At 45.0% G+C, this 20,457-nt stretch overlaps 1 protein-coding gene across 1 annotated transcript; it reads right to left on the bottom strand.

The window, feature by feature from the left end:
- Positions 1-2,166: 2,166 nt before the first annotated feature.
- On the bottom strand, positions 2,167-3,630 carry LOC124670023 (F-box only protein 13-like). The gene has a single exon (XM_047206539.1). It carries the CDS (start codon positions 3,531-3,533, stop codon positions 2,277-2,279), a length of 1,257 nt encoding a protein of 418 aa, XP_047062495.1. The 5' UTR covers positions 3,534-3,630; the 3' UTR covers positions 2,167-2,276.
- Positions 3,631-20,457: the final 16,827 nt, after the last annotated feature.

The following is a 20,457-nucleotide window of genomic DNA, read 5'->3' on the forward strand; positions in this document are numbered from 1 at the left end:
CAATGATAGTGGATAAACCCTGCGTCGCGTTGTCAACCGTTCCATCATCTTCCTTTGCCTCACTTATGATTCCTTCCCGGTCCCTACTGCAATTTCTCCCCTAACGCTCACAAGTCCAATTTACATGGAGTAGAACAGAACGAGATCTTTGCCGATGTGCGCACTAATCGATCCTTATTACTCTTTGTTTCATATATATAAGTTGTCTTTTTCGAACAAGCCATTTAAGTTGTTGCTAATTTAGTACACTATATACTAAATCAACGATATCATACATGAAATTATATGCTAAAATGGGATGATTTGTGTGTTCTCAAGGAACTTGGGAGCATAGGTACTATTGGCTACCATGTCGCATGAATGTGATCTTGACGCTAAGATGGGTCCGACGCATCCTTACACATGAAGGGAGCTCTGGCTACAACTTGCTAACCCCAAATACCTACGGTGCGGCATGTTCACGACGTGTTATCAACGGGAGGAATCTAAGTTTTGGAGATTCATCCAAGACATAAAGCAAAAAAAAAATAGATTGGGGATCACCCACCCCAAATGTGATGGAGTTGGGTGCCATGTTCTCGCTCGATCCGTGGGGTGGTAGGCGACCTCTACGGTTTGATTTCCTCCGACATTTTGCGCTTTGCTCGAACCTGATGTTCTCGTGGATGCACCGGCCCATAATGGGACGTGTTACGCCCCGTTCCGATGGACCTTCGGTAAGAAAGAAACTATAGGTTGTAGTTTGGAAGGTGGTGCATGCCAGCCTTTCACAACCGCTTCCGGTCTCCCCTAGTAGCATTTCGTGGCACCTATCCCCCTCGGGATCTTAACTGCCAGGTCCGTGTACCGGGCCCTATTTAGAGGGTCCTGCCTGACTTGGACATCCCTGTTGTGAAATATAAGAAGGCACAAGCTAGGTAATGGTATGTATCCCTTCTATCGGTCCCGGAATCTATGACCCACATCGTGTTTAGCTGTCCGGCTCCCTGCTTCCTATAGAGTTTTATTGCTCGAAGAGCGTGCAAACCATACCGGTAAGAGAAGACGCCTCTTCTGGTTAGGTCAGTATTTGCAGCTATGAGCGGACTTTATGGACTATTCGTAATAAGGTGGTTGTCGAGTGTGCCTTCTTCAGGCTAGCGCTTTTTTGTTTTTTGCAGTGGTGGTACCTACACTATACGGCATGCTGGAGGGTCTTCCAGGGACGGCTCACGACTTATCTACGCAGTCCAGCCGTTGAGTTGCTCTACGGTGCGGTGCTGTATAGTTATCTTTTATTTTGCTTGACATGTTTGTGTTGTTTGCCTCAGAAGACTCTTTCCTTTTTTAACTAACTCTAAAACATTCCATTGTACGGGATTACTGCGGTAACTGCTGATTGTAGCTGGGGCAAAGGGGCCAACATGAGGCTGCTGTTTAAGCTGCACTAAAGCTGCTCGTAAGCACGCTTTGACGGGGCGCTTTGTTTGCACTCGCTGCTAAAGCAGAGCCTCAGCGCAGCCACGGCCCAAAGCAAAGCGGCAGCCATGGAACAAAATAAAGCAAGCGACGCACGCACACTAGGCAGTGACAGCCTAGCACGATGTAACCAGACAACACAATTCTGCGCCCGAAATCTGGCTCCGGCCGTCTTTTCCCGTGGTTTCGAACGCACCGAGGTCGCACGGAGCCGACGAGGCAGAGGGTATCTCCGAGCGGATTCGGCCGGCCGTCGTGTCTCTGCCGGCGAGCGACGCCGTGTCAGTGCTGACCCAAAGCCAAGCCGGCAGCAGCGAGGGGGTCTCGCTTTAGCTGTTGCATGGACGGCCCTGGTGGTGGGCGCGCACTTGTGCCTGTCAGCAGACAAAGGATCACTGGTTTCTACAGCGTTCTGCTTCCTCCAGCCCCTTCCCTTTTTCTCCCCGAATTTGGTTTGGTTCTTGGACAGGATCATCATTCAGGGACACTTGCAAAAACCAGAGTCTATTTGAACGATGATGAATCGTGTGCACTCAGCGGGAATCTACTAGTATTTCTTCTGATTAATGGAACCAATATAAAACTCTTGGTCTGAAGATAAAATGTCTCTTGCCGTTGGCACGGGAATCAAGAGAACAGAGGAAGCCGGTGGCAACAGATGCAGAATTGGCAACACATGCGCGCATCGGAGGAGACAGACGAGCGATCTGATTCCAATGAAGCAACTCCGAAATTACTGGACAAATGTCACAAACCATCTAATCTACCTACGTACACTACACATCAACTGGAAGTGACCAGCGAGGAGGATCCGGCCATCACACGGCGACCTCCATCCTCGGCTCGAACGAGAATGACGCCACGAAGTCCGCGGCCGCTCCGTCCCCGCCATCCGCGCACCGCGGCAGCTCCTCCCATCGGTTGTTCGCCACGTCGCACAAGAAGCTGCCGTTGGCCTCGCCGGAGCTGCTGACGCAGACCATGATGCGCCGCCCGTGCCCGACGCAGTTGACGTCGGCCTTGGCGCCGAAGAAGCCGTGCGACATGGCGGGCGGCATGGCCGCCGCCTGCGCCCACGCGCCCTCCAGGAACTCCCACACCCGCAGACTCGCCGTGTCCAGGTACTCCGTGAGCACCACCGCGTAGGCGCGCCCGCCGCAGGCCGCCACGTCGATGGAGTGCTCGGAGGGGACGGGCAGGACGCGCGGGAGCTCCGAGAATAAGCGGGAAGCCAGGTCGCAGGACACCACCGCGCCCGAGCCGCTCAGGAAGTAGGCCACGGGGTTGGAGCCGTTGGGGCCGCACGTCACGGCCGAGGAGTGCTCCCGCGATGGGCTGCGTTCCGTGGTTGAGGAGATTACTGTGCCGGATTTGGTCAGGAAGAAGACCGTGCCATCGTCGTCGGCGTCGGCGTCTTCGTCGTCGTCCTCGTTGTTGTTGCCGCGTGGGGTTGGTGCGTCGGTGGTGGCGGGTGAGGCGTTTGGGTCTGGCTTGCGGGAGAGCGGCACCGGGAAGGACCAGGTGTTGGTGGAGGGGTCGAAGGTCGACATGGAGAGGTCCGTGAGCTTGCCGAGGATGAGGACGACTCGGTAGGGGGAGCCGTACATGGCGACGGCCTGGAGCGTGGCCGGCGGGGGCGGCGGGAGCGCGCGGGAGGCGCCGGTGAGCGGGTTGGCGACGGTGAGCGCGCCCGTGTCGGCCGCGCGGTAGAGCACGAGCCCGCCCGCGGCAGCCACGGGTACCGGCCCCGGCCCCGGTGCGCCGCGGCAGCGCGCCCAGGTCCGCTCGGCGGCGTCGAACGCGATGGGTGGGCGGCGCTCGTCCTGGCGCTCGGACAGCATGAGGAACCAGGGGTCACGGGCGGGGACGCTGGCGCACGCGGCGAGGAAGGCGGGCGACCCCGCGGCGTCGCGCCAGCGCCGGCAGACGCCGCGGAGGCGGAAGAAGCTGGCGGGCGGGAGGCGCGCGAGGACCCGCTCGAGCATGTCCTCGTGGAGGTGGCCGAGCTCGGGCGTGGACTGCTCGTGCTTGCGTTTCTTGCTGCCGCCGCCACTCGTAACCATTGACGCCGCCATGTCCACTGAGCTTCTCCAAGATCTTGGAGAGAACAGAGTGGAGCAGAGGAAGGGGAGGTGGTGGGGGTTGAACCTGCGACCACTGGCGACTGATGTCGCCGGCTTTATATGTTGTGCGATGTGCGCGAGTGGAAGCAGAGAGGAGTGGCGGTGGTGGGGAGGAAGGTTCGTGTGGAGGAGGAGACGGTGGTGGTGGAGGTCGAAGAGGAGGAGGCTCTTTTTGTTTGCGTTGACATGCAAAGCGAAAGAGAAAGAGAAAGAGGAGGTCGGGCTGGCTGGGTGCGCTTGTGGGCGTGCGAGCGGGTGGTGGTGGTGGTAGGGTGAGGAGCGTGGCGCGTGCACTGCCTTGCCCGTCCTCCTCTGCTGTCGTAGTCGCGAATATATAGAGCCGAGCAGACGGAGTGAAATGCCGAACGACCAACGGAGCCTGTATAAACGCGCGAAAACAGTAAAATAACCGTTTGTTTTAGGTTTTCATAAAACGCTGTCGTTCTAATAGCATCTCTAGTAGATCCTGAAAAAACGCAAACTGAAAACGCCGAGTTCAGTACACTGAAAACACGGATTCTGACAAAATTCGTAGTGGCGTAGAATAGAAGCCATAAAATGGAGCTGAAAAGAGGATTTTTCGAATTGGCGCGGGTAAATTGAGGCGATGATCATAGTTCTAGATGACATACATGCTCCGACTGAGCATCGATACTTACATAGTTCTTGCAATTGGAAACGTAATTACTTGTACACCGGCAAGAGCAACCTAGCTAAGCAAACTGCGACCTGTATGATCTATGGCACGCGGCGGTGCCGGTGCTGGCGGAGATGGTCGGCGGCGTGAAAGATCTTCATGCGTCGTCCTTGTCAAGCTCGACTATTTCGAGCTTGACCTGGCGGACGCGGGCCTCCCGGCGGGCCGCCTCGTACTCCCTCACCTGGCGGACGGCGTCGACCTCCTCTCGGCGGAAGCGGGCCCTCGCCTCCGCCTCGCTGATGGCCTTCGTTTGCGCCATGACCGCCTCCTCCTCATCGCTGTCGTGGGACGAGGTTGTCCTCCTCGCTGCTCGCCGTCACGGGCAGTCGCGGTGCGCGGCTAGACTGCCCGTAGGACGAGCCCTCGCCTTGGTTGGCGAAGCGCGCGAGCTTCCGTGGGGGCGTGAGCCCCCAGTTCATCCAGCGGAGAGCGCTCCTCTTGCGCGCGCCCTCGCTCTTCTTCCACTTGCACCGCTCCTCCTCGGTGTGGAAGACAGGCGGACGCGGCGGCGAGTTACCGCCGCACAATCCCGCGACACGGCCGTCGGAACCTCCTTTTGTTCATCACTCTCCTCCTCTTTTTCATCCAATGAGCTTTCAGGTTCATCAATTTCTTCTTTCACATGTTCCTGCAAATTGTGAGTGCATTCTTGTGCATGAATGAGTCTCTCTTTATAATCAATGATATAAGGATTATTGTCTGTAATGTTCTATGCAAAAATCAAGGATAGAAGAGACATAATCTTTAAGGTCCTTACAAGCAACACAGGTTTCATAATTTTTAGACATGAAGGATTCTATTTCAGAAGCTCCCATAAATAAAACAAATTATTCCACTTCTTCGAACCCAAGATGAATATAGTTATTCCAATTATAGTTCATAATTAAAACTTCCTCACTAAAGCCACATTGGAATTTAAGATGTTTAGTATCCTGTTTAGAGCAACAGTTTATATCATGGCGTTTAAGCAAGATTTTAGCAATTGTATTCAATTTTTCTATCACAGCACTCATGACTTTACCCTTTCTTGATTCTCTATAATTCATATATAATTCTATAAGCTCCAAATAGGTTGTGGGTTCTTCCATAACAACAGTTTTTTAATTTTTCGGTTTTTCAAATTTTTATGGATTTTCGGGTATATAAGAAAAATAAAACAAAACAAGAGCAAACTAGACAAAAGTAAACTAAGCAAAATAATACTGAGACGAAGTAAACTATGCACAAATAAACTAGACAAAAGTAAACTAAGCAAAACAAAATAAAATAAAAATAGAGAGAGAGGTAGAGTGTACTCCCCGGGTGAACTTATGAGTAGAGCTATGCTCCCCGACGAACGAGCGCCGAGAAAATAGTCTTGATAACCCACAAGTATAGGGGATCGCAACAGTCTTCGAGGGAAGTAAAACCCAAATTTATTGATTCGACACAAGATGAGACAAAGAATACTTATAAGCCTTAACAACTGAGTTGTCAATTCAGCTGCACCTGGAAAAGTACTAGTAACAGGGGTGATGTGAAAGCAGCAGTAATATGAGAGCAATAGTAACACAGCAGTAGCAGTAACACAGAGGCAATGGCAACAGAAAATAGTTGATACTACTTCTAATGGCATATAGGACCGAGTGAGTATTTGATGATGAAAGATGGACCGGGGTTCCCAGCTATCTTCACTAGTGGTAACTCTCCAATAACAAGTGTTGGGTGAACAAATTACACTTGGGCAATTGATAGGATTGAAATAGCATTAAGACAGAACATCAAGTTTATTAATCAAGTAGGCATGTTTTCCATATATAGTCATACGTGCTCGCAATGAGAAACTTGCATAACATCTTTTGTCCTACCAGCCGGTGGCAGTCGGGCCTCAAGGGAATCTATCTGGTAATTAAGGTACTCCTTATAATAGAGCACCGGAGCAAAGCATTAACACTTGGTGAAAACATGTGATCCTCATATCTAAGCCTTCCCTCCAGGTTATCCAAGTTGCTGTCACTGCGGGGCCTCGGGTTCCGGACATAGACATGTGCAAACAACTTGTAGATACAATCTAAGCAATAATTATAGAGCTCAAATCTAAGATCATGCCACTCGTGCACTAGTGACAAGCATTAAACACAACAAGATTGCGAGCAACAATAACTTCACAAACTTTATAGATAGACTGATCATAATGTAACAATTCATCGGATCCCAACAAACACAACACCGATTACATCGGATGGATCTCAATCATGTAAGGCAGCTCATGAGATCATTGTATTGAAGTACATGGGAGAGAGAGTACCAACTAGCTACTGCTAGAACCCGTAGTCCATGGGGGAACTACTCACGGAGCATGATGTAGGCGGTGGCGTCGATGGAGAAGGCTTCCCCGTCCCGGTGGCGTGCCGGAACAGAGATTCTGTCCCCCGAAATGGAGTTTCGCGATGGCGGCGGCGCCCCTGGAGTCTTTCTGGAATATCGTCGGGTGTTGTAGGGTTTTCGCGTCGCGAGGAATTATATAGGCGGAAGGGCGGCGTCGGAGGGGTCCCGAGGTGCCCACCCCATAGCTGGGCGCGCCCCCCTCCTAGGCCGCGCCGCCAGGTGGTGTGGGGTCCCCTTGGCCCCTCTCCGTCTCTCCTTCGGTGTTCTGGGTCCGTCTCGGTAAAATAGGAGGTTTGGCTTTTTTTTCGTCGAATTCCGAGAATATTACCCGAACAGCTTTCCTGGAACCAAAAACAGCAGAAAACAGGAACTGGCACCTCGGCATCTTGTTAATAGGTTAGTCCCGGAAAATGCATAAAATCATTATAAAGTGTGAGCAAAACATGTAGGTATTGTCATAAAACTAGCATGGAACATCAGAAATTATAGATACGTTGGAGACGTATCAAGCATCCCCAAGCTTAGTTCCTACTCGCCCTCGAGTGGGTAAACGATAAAAAGAATAATTTCTGAAGTGACATGCTACTAACATAATCTCTATCATACTATTGTAAAGCATATGAGATGAATAAAGTGGCTCAAGGCAATGATCTATAGTTTGCTAACAAATAGATAACATGTAGCAAAAACTTTTCATGAATAGTACTTTCAAGACAAGCATAAAAAAGTCTTGCATAAGAGTTAACTCATAAAGCAATAAATTCTTAATAAGAGGTTTTGAAGCAACACAAAGGAAGATTTAAGTTTCAGCAGTTGCTTTCAACTTTCAACATGTATAACTCATGGATAATTGTCAACACAAAGTAATATAATAAGTGCAATAAGCAAGCATGTAAGAATCAATGCACAGTTGACACAAGTGTTTGCTTCTAAGATAGTAAGGAGTAGGTAAACTGACTCAACATAAAGTAAAAGAAAGGCCCTTCGCAGAGGGAGCAGGGATTAAATCATGTGCTAGAGCTTTTTAAGTTTTGAAATCATATAGAGAGCATACAAATAAAGTTTCGAGAGGTGTTTGTTGTTGTCAACGAATGGTAGTGGGCACTCTAACTAGCTCATCTACCAGACTTTCAAGAGCGGCTCCCATGAAGGACGTTATCTCTACCAGCAAGGTAGATCATCCCTCTTCTCTTTTGTTTACACATGTATTTTAGTTTTATTTATAGATGACACTCCTCCCAACCTTTTGCTTTCACAAGCCATGGCTAACCGAATCCTCGGGTGCCTTCCAACATTTCACATACCATGGAGGAGTGTCTATTTGCAAAATTAAGTTGCTTACTGATGAATCAGGGCAAAACATGTGAAGAGAATTATTAGTGAAGGTTAATTAATTGGGGCTGGGCACCCCGTTGCCAGCTCTTTTTGCAAAATTATTGGATAAGCGGATATGCCACTAGTTCATTGGTGAAAGTCTGTCAAGAGTAAATGACAAGGTTGAAAGGTAAAACACCACATACTTCCTCATGAGCTATAAAACATTGACACAAATAAGAGATAATAACTTTTGAATTGTTTAAAGGTAGCACATGAAGTATTTACTTGGAATGGCAGAAAAATACCACATAGTAGGTTGTTATGGTGGACACAAATGGCATAGGTTTTGGCTCAAGGTTTTGGATGCACGAGAAGCATTCCCTCTCAGTACAAGGCTTTGGCTAGCAAGGTTGTTTGAAGCAAATACAAGTATGAACCGGTACAGCAAAACTTACATAAGAACATATTGCAATCATTATAAGACTCTACACTGTCTTCCTTGTTGCTCAAACACTTTTACCAGAAAATATCTAGACCTTAGAGAGACCAATCATGCAAACCAAATTTCAACAAGCTCTACGGTAGTTGTCCATTAATAGGTTTAAACTACATGATGCAAGAGCTTAAACATGATCTACTTGAGAGCTCAAAACAATTGCCAAGTATCAAATTATTCAAGACAATATGAAGCATTTTCTGTTTCCAACCAAATAGCAATAAGTGAAGCGACTTCCAACTTCGCCATGAACATTAAAAGTAAAGCTAAGAACACCAGTGTTCAATATGAAAATGCGGAGCGTGTCTCTCTCCCACACAAGGATTGCTAGGATCCGAATTTTTTCAAACACAAACAAAAATAAAAATATACAGACGCTCCAAGTAAAGCACATAAAATGTGATGGAATAAAAATATAGTTTCACTAGAGGTGACCTGATAAGTTGTCGATGAAGAAGGGGATGCCTTGGGCATCCCCAAGCTTAGACGCTTGAGTCTTCTTGAAATATGCTTGGGTGACCCACGGGAGCATCCCCAAGATTAGGCTCTTCACTCTTCTTGATCACATTATATCACCCTTCTCTCTTGACCCTTGAAAACTTCTGCCACACCAAACTTCTCATAAACTTTATTAGAGGGGTTAGTACTAAAAAAACTTTAATCCACTTTAGTCCTGTAGTGACACATTGCAAGAACTCAATAAAACATTAGCTACAGCTCTCCACGTCTAGAAAGCCTTACTTAAAGTCCACAAGAGACAATGCAAAAAAACAGAGACAAAATCTGTCAAAACAGAACAGCTAGTAAACACGAATTTTTTAGAGGTACTTCCGTTGCTCAAATCAGAAAACTCAAAACTAATGAAAATTGCGTACATATCTGAGGACCACGCATGAAATTTTGCAGAATTGTTAGAGTCTCCTACAGAGAGATCTACTCAAATTCGTGACAGCTAAAAATCTGTTTCTGCGCAGAAATCCAAATCTAGTATCAACTTTCTATTAGAGGTTTTACTTGGCACAACAATGTGATAAAATAAAGATAAGGAGAGGTTGCTACAGTAGTAACAACTTCCAAGACACAACAAAACAGTAGCAAAATAAAACATGGGTTATCTCCCAAGAAGTGCTTTCTTTATAGCCATTAAGATGGGCTCAGTAATTTTAATGATGCTCATATGGAAATAAGAGTTAAAGCAAAAGAGAGCATCAAAAAGCAAATTCGAAACACATTTAAGTCTAACCCACTTCCTATGCATAGGAATCTTGTACACAAATAAATTCATGAAGAACAAAGTGACAAGCATAGGAAGATAAAACAAGAGTAACTTCAAAAGTTTCAGCATATAGAGAGGTGTTTTAGTACCATGCAAATTTCTACAACCATATTTTCCTCTCTCATAATAATTTTCAGTAACTTCATGAATAAACTCAACAATATAACTATCACATAAAGCATGTTTTTCATGATCCACAAACACATAATTTTTATCAAGCTCAAAAATAAATGGATTAAAACTTTCAAACCCACTTTTATCAATAATATGACAAGATGATTGATCAATCTCAAAAGATATGGGACTACTAGATAAAGTCAAGACCTCTCCAATCCCATTTTTATTAGTAGTACAATTAATATTATCAAGTAACATAGGACCATCATCTAGAGCTTTATCATAAACATTTGTCAAGCAAAACTCTTTAGTATCATGCATTTTGACATCAGGCACAAACAAAGCATTATCATAAGATTTATCAAAATAGCATGGATTATCATAAATAACAGTAGCATAATTATTCTCACAAGTTTTACTCACAGGGAATATTTCAAGAGAATCCACAGGAACATAACATTCATCCTCCTTTGGTAAGCATGGAGGACAATCAAATAGTGTAAGAGTAAAGAGTTACTCTCATTATAAGGTTGGCATGGGTAGCTAATCCATTCTTCCTCCTTTTGTTCATCACTCTCCTCCTCTTTTTCATCCAATGAGCTTTCAGGTTCATCAATTTCTTGTTTCACAGGTGTTCCTGCAAATTGTGAGTGCATTCTTGTGCATGGATGAGTCTCTCTTTATAATCAATGATATAAGGATTATTGCTGTAATGTTCTATGCAAAAATCAAGGATAGAAGAGACATAATCTGTAAGGTCCTTACAAACAACACAGGTTTCATAATTTTTAGACATGAAGGATTCTATTTCAGAAGCTCCCATAAATAAAACAAATTATTCCACTTCTTCGAGCCCAAGATGAATATAGTTATTCCAATTATAGTTCATAATTAAAACTTCCTCACTAAAGCCACATTGGAATTTAAGATGTTTAGTATCCTGTTTAGAGCAACAGTTTATATCATGGCGTTTAAGCAAGATTTTAGCAATTGTATTCAATTTTTCTATCACAGCACTCATGATTTTACCCTTTCTTGATTCTCTATAATTCATATATAATTCTATAAGCTCCAAATAGGTTGTGGGTTCTTCCATAACAATAGTTTTTTAATTTTTCGGTTTTTCAACTTTTTATGGATTTTCGGGTATATAAGAAAAATAAAACAAAACAAGAGCAAACTAGACAAAAGTAAACTAAGCAAAATAATACTAGACAGAAGTAAACTATGCACAAATAAACTAGACAAAAGTAAACTAAGCAAAACAAAATAAAATAAAAACAGAGAGAGAGGTAGAGTGTACTCCCCAGGTGAACTTATGAGTAGAGCTATGCTCCCCAGCAACGGCGCCAAAAATAGTCTTGATAAGCCACAAGTATAGGGGATCGCAACAGTCTTCGAGGGAAGTAAAACCTAAATTTATTGATTCGACACAAGGGGAGACAAAGAATACTTATAAGCCTTAACAACTGAGTTGTCAATTCAGCCGCACCTGGAAAAGCACTAGTAACAGGGGTGATGTGAAAGCAGCAGTAATATGAGAGCAATAGTAACACAGCAGTAGCAGTAACACAGAGGCAATGGCACCAGAAAATAGTTGATACTACTTCCAATGGCATATAGAACCGAGTGAGTATTTGATGATGAAAGATGGACCGGGGTTACCAGCTATCTTCACTAGTGGTAACTCTCCAATAACAAGTGTTGGGTGAACAAATTGCAGTTGGGCAATTGATAGGATTGAAATAGCATTAAGACAGAACATCAAGTTTATTAATCAAGTAGGCATGTTTTCCATATATAGTCATACGTGCTCGCAATGAGAAACTTGCATAACATCTTTTGTCCTACCAGCCGGTGGCAGCCGGGCCTCAAGGGAATCTATCGGTAATTAAGGTACTCCTTTCAATAGAGCACCGGAGCAAAGCATTAACACTTGGTGAAAACATGTGATCCTCATATCTAAGCCTTCCCCTCCAGCTTATCCCAGTTGTTGTCACTCTGGGGCCTCGGGTTCCGGACATAGACATGTGCAAACAACTTGTAGATACAATCTAAGCAATAATTATAGAGCTCAAATCTAAGATCATGCCACTCGTGCACTAGTGACAAGCATTAAACACAACAAGATTGCAGCAACAATAACTTCACAAACTTTATAGATAGACCGATCATAATGTAACAATTCATCGGATCCCAACAAACACAACACCGATTACATCAGATGGATCTCAATCATGTAAGGCAGCTCATGAGATCATTGTATTGAAGTACATGGGAGAGAGAGTACCAAATAGCTACTGCTAGAACCCGTAGTCCATGTGGGAACTACTCACGGAGCATGATGGAGGCGGTGGCGTCGATGGAGAAGGCTTCCGCGGGCACTTCCCCATCCCGGCGGCGTGCCGGAACAGAGATTCTGTCGCCCGAAACGGAGTTTCGCGATGGCCGCGGCGCCCTTGGAGTCTTTGTGGAATATCGTCGGGTGTTGTAGGGTTTTCGTGTCGCGAGGAATATATAGGCGGAAGGGCGGCGTCGGAGGGGTCCCGAGGGGCCCACCCCATAGCTGGGTGCGCCCCCCTCCTAGGCCGCGCCGCCAGGTAGTGTGGGGCCCCCTTGGCCCCTCTCCGTCTCTCCTTCGGTGTTCTGGGTCCGTCTCGGTAAAATAGGAGGTTTGGCTTCTGTTTCGTCGAATTCCGAGAATATTGCCCGAACAGCTTTCCTGGAACCAAAAACAGCAGAAAACAGGAGCTGGCACCTCGGCATCTTGTTAATTGGTTAGTCCCGGAAAATGCATAAAATCATTATAAAGTGTGAGAAAAACATGTAGGTATTGTCATAAAACTAGCATGGAACATCAGAAATTATAGATACGTTGGAGACGTATCAGACGCCACGCTCCCGAGAGGTTGAATCTCACCGGCTTGTTGTCGTAGTCCACCAAATCGACCTCGACCACCTCGCCGCGATAAGATCTCGTTTGATCTCCCCAGCAGGTTAGAGTCCATGGATTCTTATGAGCGTATGTAATCGACGCATATGACTTCGTCGCTGAGCGAGAGCAAGCAATTCTTTCTCGCGGTCTCGTCCTCCTCCAACTGATTGGTGAGGTGTATCTCCAAGCTCCCAAGAGGAAGATACTATTAGATTGATGCAGATGAATGCAAATAGAGGTTGGCCGGACATGCTTGGTAGTGTCGACTGTATGCACTGGAAATGGTAGAACTACTCAAAAGCTTGGCAAAGGCAGTACTACGATAAAAGCCACGGTCCGATGATTGTGCTTGAGGCCGTAGCATCGGAGGACTTGTGGATTTGGCATTGCTTTTTCGGCTTGTCGGGATCCCTAAATGACATCAATGCCTTGCATCAATCCCATCTATTTGGAAAACTTGTCTATGGAGAAGCTTCTGCTTGCAACTACAAAGTCATAAATCGTGAATACACAGTGGGTTACTATCTAGCAGATGGCATATATCCTGATTGGGAAATTTTCGTGAAGAAACTACATTTGCGTACGAGAGAGCTGTTGGTGTTTTGCTAGATTTGTTTTTTGAAAGGACGAGATGTCGTCTAAAGGAATGGAGGGGTTAATTGGTATTTAAAAAACTATTACGGTTTTTTCTTGCAAGGATACAGAATAAAACTAACGCTTATTTAATAAGCATAAAACCTAAATATGGTAGGCTCAACTAAGTGCAAAATAACAACTCAATCTAAGAAAGATAGACACAAGATATAAGCAACATAAGTGATAGCAAGATATAAGTACTTTAAGCACGATGGCTATCACAAGAAAAGTAAACTTGGATATAAAGATAATCGAGGCACGCCGCGACGAAGATGTATTCCCGTGCCCCCCTTCCCCCACATGAAGTGAGGTATGTCATGTTGGATAGATGCGGGTGACCACAAAGGTCTACCAAACGCCACGAAGGTTCACCTTATTCTCCAAGCCAACACCACAAAGGACAAATGCCTTTCATGATGGCTACATGTTCCTCCACTACGGAGATGGCAAGCTTCACAACCATTTCACAAGCTCCATGAAGGAGAATCCCAGGCCTCTTCACAATCTTCCACGAAGAGGTCACCGGAGCATCAACCGCCAAACCAACTAGAAGGTAACCCCTCCAAAAGTAACAAAGTCACAGTCTCTCACTCGAACTAATCGTAATGGAGAGCACAACACATATGCAAGGATGCATAAGCAAGAACATCAAAGGTGCTCAAATCCTTCACACTTAAATCCCACCAAAGCAAAAAAAATGTTATGGATGAACTAGAGAGAAAGAACAATGGAGGAAATCAACAAATGACTTCGATCCCAAGGGTTCCCTCACTTAGAGGAGGAACAATGGAAGACCAGTTGATTGGTGGAGGTTGTACATCTAGATCTCATCTGTCAAATCCCTCGAGAAAACTAGGTGTTTGGGTGGTTTCATGCAAGGCAAACCAGTAATAAGTAAGCAGTGTCAGGTTATAGCCGGACGAACCAGATCCAGGGCTGGCATGCCAGGCTATACGTTGGAACGGCTCTCAGATACCCCTTCCAGCAGTCACCGGCATAGGGCCCAGCACCGTGCTGGCCGGTACGCGGGAGCCGGCGCTGCTGGTCTCAGTGCCTGTTTCGTTAGAAACCTCTCAAACACAGTTTTCTCGAAAGAACTTAACTCTGAAAAAGTTCCCAAACTATGATTAAAATGAAACCAATTTTGTTGGAAAGATAACGATGAATAGAATCCCAATAAAAACTCAAAATATTAAGACTTCTCATAGAATATTTTACATGATTTTAGAGAGGAAGCCTCAAGACGTCAAGATGCGATAAAGACGCTCAAACTCGAAAACGCAATAGAAGATACATACGGATTCCGTTTTCGATGAACTTGAGCTTCTTGAAAAGCTAGCAACAAGCTCAAGAACCTCACACAGATAAACACCAATAAGAAGAAGAAGAAGAAGAAGAAAAGAATAGGGATGCAAAGTATTAATAACCCCCAAGTGTAGCGGATCACCATAGTACAATTCGATAAATATTTGAGTGTCGATCCCACTAGGAGTTAAAGGTAAACTATCTATTATCTAAAGCCTTATAACCCACTTATATGGCCTTCTATGCAAATCTAGGAACTATGGTGTGTGTGAAGTGGTTTTTGCTATAAAACTATGAGTGCTGAAAATAAAATACAATGAGTAAAACTAATGCAGAAAAGTAAAGTGTAATAAAGTAAAGTGAGATAAAGTGAAATGAAGTGGAGTTATTCAAGGGAGTAAGTGTTTTGGAAAATTGCTATTTCATTTGGTTGGTTGTCACAATTAGTGAATGACAAAGATAGTATTTTTGTTGTTTCTTCTAAGGAGGAGCCATGAATAGGTGCAACCATATACATGAGCAAATACACCCATAGTGATTGATCCCAAGGCCAATTAAGAGCAAACAAGGGAATTATTAAGACATAGAGTCCAACCACCGCATAATACCTCTATTGATTAACCATGAATTAATATAACATGTATATCTAAGACATGGGATTAAGTTTCTATCAAACTCCGGCTATCCCTCATCCTATCAACATGCAACAGTGACAACCTTGTGCATCCTCCAACATATGTGTGAACTCATATGTTAGTACAACAAGATCATCATAGAAGATAACATATACTTGTATGTAACCAACAACAAACTATATCACAATTGGCAAGAACAAGTCACTAATCAAACATTAACATAGAGATACAATAGATCATGGGAAAACAATATATTGCATCATAGTATCATACGCCATGTTTGCCAAGAGATTACAAAGGCTAGATGAAGATGGTGCATATGGAATTGATGAAGAGGTGCAACCCTTGGAGGAGATGGCGATGAAGATCCCATGGCGGCGGCCACATGAGGCAGCGGCGGCGCAAGGAGAGCGGCGACTTCCCTTGGGGGCAGCGGCCCCTTGCCTCTTCTTCTTTGGTTCTGGTGTGGAGGAGATGGATGCCTCCAAAAGTAAGGTTTCCTCTCAATATATAGAGATGGAGATGCAATCTTGGCCATAGGATGGATGCCCCATTGATCAAAGGACTCTTGGGCACCTATATAACCTTTCTATGACTCCGCTCTGTCCTTTATGAGCCCATAAAATCGTGGCTTGGCCGAAAGAGTTTGAATCAATTACGTCACAAATTTTCAGGTTTTTTAAAACTGCCTTTGTACCTTCCGTAAAACAACCATAGATTTTGCACACGAACCCCGTTTGGGGCGTTCCTTACGTCAAATTAAACTTCCTTATGCCAAGTTTTTTCCTTTTGAGGCCATGTTCGGGTCTGTTTTGGGCGATATTTAAAAAGTATCTTGAAGGGACATATTTAAGGAAACTCCAGTTTTCACCATAATGACTGGTTTGTTTTCATATTTGCTTATTTCCTACACAAAAAAGTTTAAAACAAGAACTTGTGCGCTTTTGCAACTATTAATATGTTAGTCATAATAAATATAATAAAGATTTTAGTACAATAAACTACCAAGTTCACGTATGCATTTTACATACATCAAGTATGGAAATGATTGAGCTCCCTAAGACGATGCGATCAAGTTTTCTAACGAAAATTCCCTCTTGATAGCTGAACTATCTATGATATAACTCGGTCTTCCAACAACCACCTTGAGACCAGTAAAAGGAAAACCTAGCAAGGCCATACCTTTGCCTTGTGCATCCCGCTTGATCTTGATGACAACGCTTCAAGCTCCATTCAAGCCAGAATGCCTCACTTGATCATTGTTGTTTCGTGAAGAGTCATAATTGCTCCTCCATACACCACTATGAAATAGCTTCATTAGACACATCTTCACAAGTTCATTATCACGCAATATTTTCCAAGCTTCAAGCATGATCTTCTTGATATGCTCATACTGAACTTGCACTTCTCAACCATGATGATGCCATCCTCTCATGGGCCGGATGAAATCATACTCTTTATGCATGTCCATGGCAAGATACCTAAACCACATAGACAACACAAACACACATATGTAATTGTTTAGCTCATGAGGCATAATTGACAAGTCTTACCATACCACAAGATCACAAGTTAGCACTCATGTGGTACATTATTTAAGCTTCATGTGTTGACCAACTTGAATCCAATCTTTGCTCTTATCTTGGTCAACCTTGTATCTCCTCATGCTCTATTATAATATCTCGAGGTACATGGAGAACACTTCATTTGATTGCATGATCTAAACCTTAGTCAACGATGGCTCAAATCATGAGACTATCATGACACCGGCTTAGAGCTATATATTGAATTGTTCTCTTGAAATCAAACTCTCAAGGTCTTGGTGCCAATACCCAAGTTATATCTTTATCTTCATGGCATCCACATTTGAATCCAACACATGGACTAGAAGAAATACCGTACCTATGAAATATTTCTACATATAAACTCAATAAAAATATTAGGGGCAATGTACCCTCACACACTTAGGGGCAATGTACCCTTACACTTTTGTGCGTTGTCATGCTCGTTTTTGGGACATCAAAACCCTCAGGAACATCATCACATGTTGTGTCATTTTTCACAAGATGATCATCAAGGACGAGAGAGGTTTGAACTTAGAGTGTTTCTATGACAATGCTGGGAGCTGAGTAAAACCACACAGGAAGCTCGACCACCTTCAACCTTTTATTGATTCCTACAAGGAATTTGAACACAAGGACACCCATGAGCAGCTCCAACAAGATCTCATCGACCACCATTGGGTGAGGCCTGGCCTCCAATGTCAACAAATCTTATTCCATTTGTGTATGTGTGACATTAAATATTTATTTGGCATATGTTCGAACTATTGTTTATTTATTTGATTGGAACTATTATTGTAATTCGATTTTTGCATATTCCGTGAGAACCCCGCTCCCGTCGCCCCCCCCCCCCCCGATCGAGGGCGGCCGGGGCGCCGCCGCCCCAAGCTCAGGCGGTCCTCTCCTCCCCCTTCCCCCGTTGCCGCCGCCGACAGGAGCCGCCGGGCAAAGCCCGGGCGGTGCTGGCGGCGGAGGCCTCCCTCTCTCCCGCTCGTGGTGGTGACCCGACGGGGCGGGATCGTCCCTGCAGCGGCGGAAGGCGCCGGCTCTGGCCCCGAACGACGCGGCACCGGCCGGGCCTGGTCCCCTGGGGCTCGGGCGCGGGGCTCCTCTCTCCCGCGCGCGGTGGTGGCCCGTCGGGGCGGGCTCGCTGATAACCCACAAGTATAGGGGATCGCAGCAGTCTTCGCGGGTAGTAAAACCCAATTTATTGATTCGACACAAGGGGAGACAAAGAATACTTGAAAGCCTTAACAGCGGAGTTGTCAATTCAGCTGCACCTGGAAAAAGACTTGCTCGCAAGAGTTTATCAAGAGTAACAGCTTTATAGCAGTAGCAGTGAGTGAAATAACAAGCAGAGCAGTAACAGAGACATCGGTAGTGATTATAGTAAACAACAGGATTAAAATACCGTAGGCACGGGGACGGATAACGGGCGTTGCATGGATGAGAGAAACTCATGTAACAATCAAGCAGGGCATTTGCAGATAATAATAAAACGGTGTCTAAGTACAAAGCAATCAATAGACATGTGTTCCAATTATAGTCGTACGTGCTCGCAATGGGAAACTTGCACAACATCTTTTGTCCTACCAGCTGGTGGCAGCCGGGCCTCAAGGGAATCTATCGGATATTAAGGTACTCCTTTTAATAGAGTACCGGAGCAAAGAATTAACACTCTGTGAACACATGTGATCCTCACATCACTACCATCCCCTCCGGTTGTCCCGATTTCGCTCACTTCGGGGCCATTGGTTCCGGACAACGACATGTGTATACAACTTGCAGGTGTAAGACCATAAACAATGAATATCATGATGAAATAATAACATGTTCAGATCTGAGATCATGGCACTCGGCCCTAGTGACAAGCATTAAGCATAACAAGTTGCAACAATATCATCAAAGTACCAATTACGGACACTAGGCACTATGCCCTAACAATCTTACACTATTACATGACCAATCTCATCCAATCCCTACCATCCCCTTCAGCCTACAGCGGGGGAATTACTCACACATGGATGGGGGAAACATGGCTGGTTGATGAAGAGGCGTCGGTGGTGATGGTGGCGATGATCTCCTCCAATTCCCCGTCCCAGCGGAGTGCCAGAACGGAGACTTCTGGCTCCAGAGACGGAGTTTTGCGATGTGGCGGCTTTCTGGAGGGTTTCTGGCGACTTCGACTTCTCTCCGTGCGTTTTTAGGTCGAAGGCGATAAGTAGTCCGAAGGAGGGCGTCGGGGGCCGACCGAGGCCGCCACACACTAGGGCCGCGCCGGCCTAGTGTGTGGGGCCCTCGTGCCCCCACCTGGCTTGTCCTTCTCGGCTCCGCCAATATTCCGGGAAAATAGGACCTTCCGCATAAATTCCGAGGATTTTCCCGAAAGTTGGATTTCTGCACAAAAACGAGACACCGAACGGTTCTGCTCGAAAACAGCGTTAGTCCGCGTTAGTTGCATCCAAAATACACAAATTAGAGGCAAAACAATAGCAAAAGTGTTCGGGAAAGTAGATACGTTTTGGACGTATCAACACCCCCCAAGCTTAGCTTATTGCTTGTCCTCAAGCAATTCAGTTAACAACTGAGCGATAAAAGAACTTTCACGAACACATTTGCTCATCTGATGTAAATATTCTCATGCCATGGCTAACACTTAGGCAAGCTCATAATAAGATACATGCAAATAAGATCATCTAATAGCTATGTCAATCATGGAAAGGTACCAACAATTAATAATAAGCATCATGAATCATGTATATAAGCAGGATTGCAATGTTCATAAAAGAGTATGATAGAGTGGTATCTCGCTTGCCCATATTTGATCAGCAAAACATAAATGCTCGTGCACCTCTCGAAATTCATAGAAAGACTAGAAATAATGATTGTCAAAGATAAAAGCATCAAAGTTATACCACAATCAATCATATTTTGAGACAAGCATATTACACTAAGAATGACAGTTGTGCTCTCAAGAAAGTGCTCAAAGAAAGGATGGAGACACAACATAAAAGTAGAAGATTGACCCTTCGCAGAGGGAAGCAGGGATTAACATGCGCTAGAGCTTTTCATTTTTAAAAGAGGAGTAAAATTGTTTTGAGAGGTGTTTGTTGTTGTCAACGAATGGTAATGGGTACACCAACTACCTCGCCAACCGGACTTTCAAGAGCGGCTCCCATGAAGGACGTTATCTCTACCAGCAAGGTAGATCATCCCTCTTCTCTTTTGTTTACACACGTATTTTAGTTTTTTTATGGGTGACACTCCCCCCCAACCTTTGCTTACACAAGCCATGGCTAACCGAATCCTCGGGTGCCTTCCATCAATCACATACCATGGAGGAGTGTCTATTTGCAATTTAAGTTGCTTACTGATGAATCAGGGCAAAACATGTGAAGAGAGTTATTAATGAAAGTTGATTAATTGGGGCCGGGAACCCCATTGCCAGCTCTTTTTGCAAAGTTATTGGATAAGCGGATGTGCCACTAGTCCATATGAAAGTCCGTCAAGAGTAAATGACAAGGTTGAAA

This window comes from Lolium rigidum, chromosome 7, assembly GCF_022539505.1.
Source record: "Lolium rigidum isolate FL_2022 chromosome 7, APGP_CSIRO_Lrig_0.1, whole genome shotgun sequence".
Classification (NCBI taxonomy): Eukaryota; Viridiplantae; Streptophyta; class Magnoliopsida; order Poales; family Poaceae; genus Lolium; species Lolium rigidum.

Coding starts and splice junctions, on each gene's coding strand:
- LOC124670023 (XM_047206539.1), bottom strand. CDS start 3,533: ATGGCGGCGTCAATGGTTACGAGTGGCGGCGGCAGCAAGAAACGCAAG.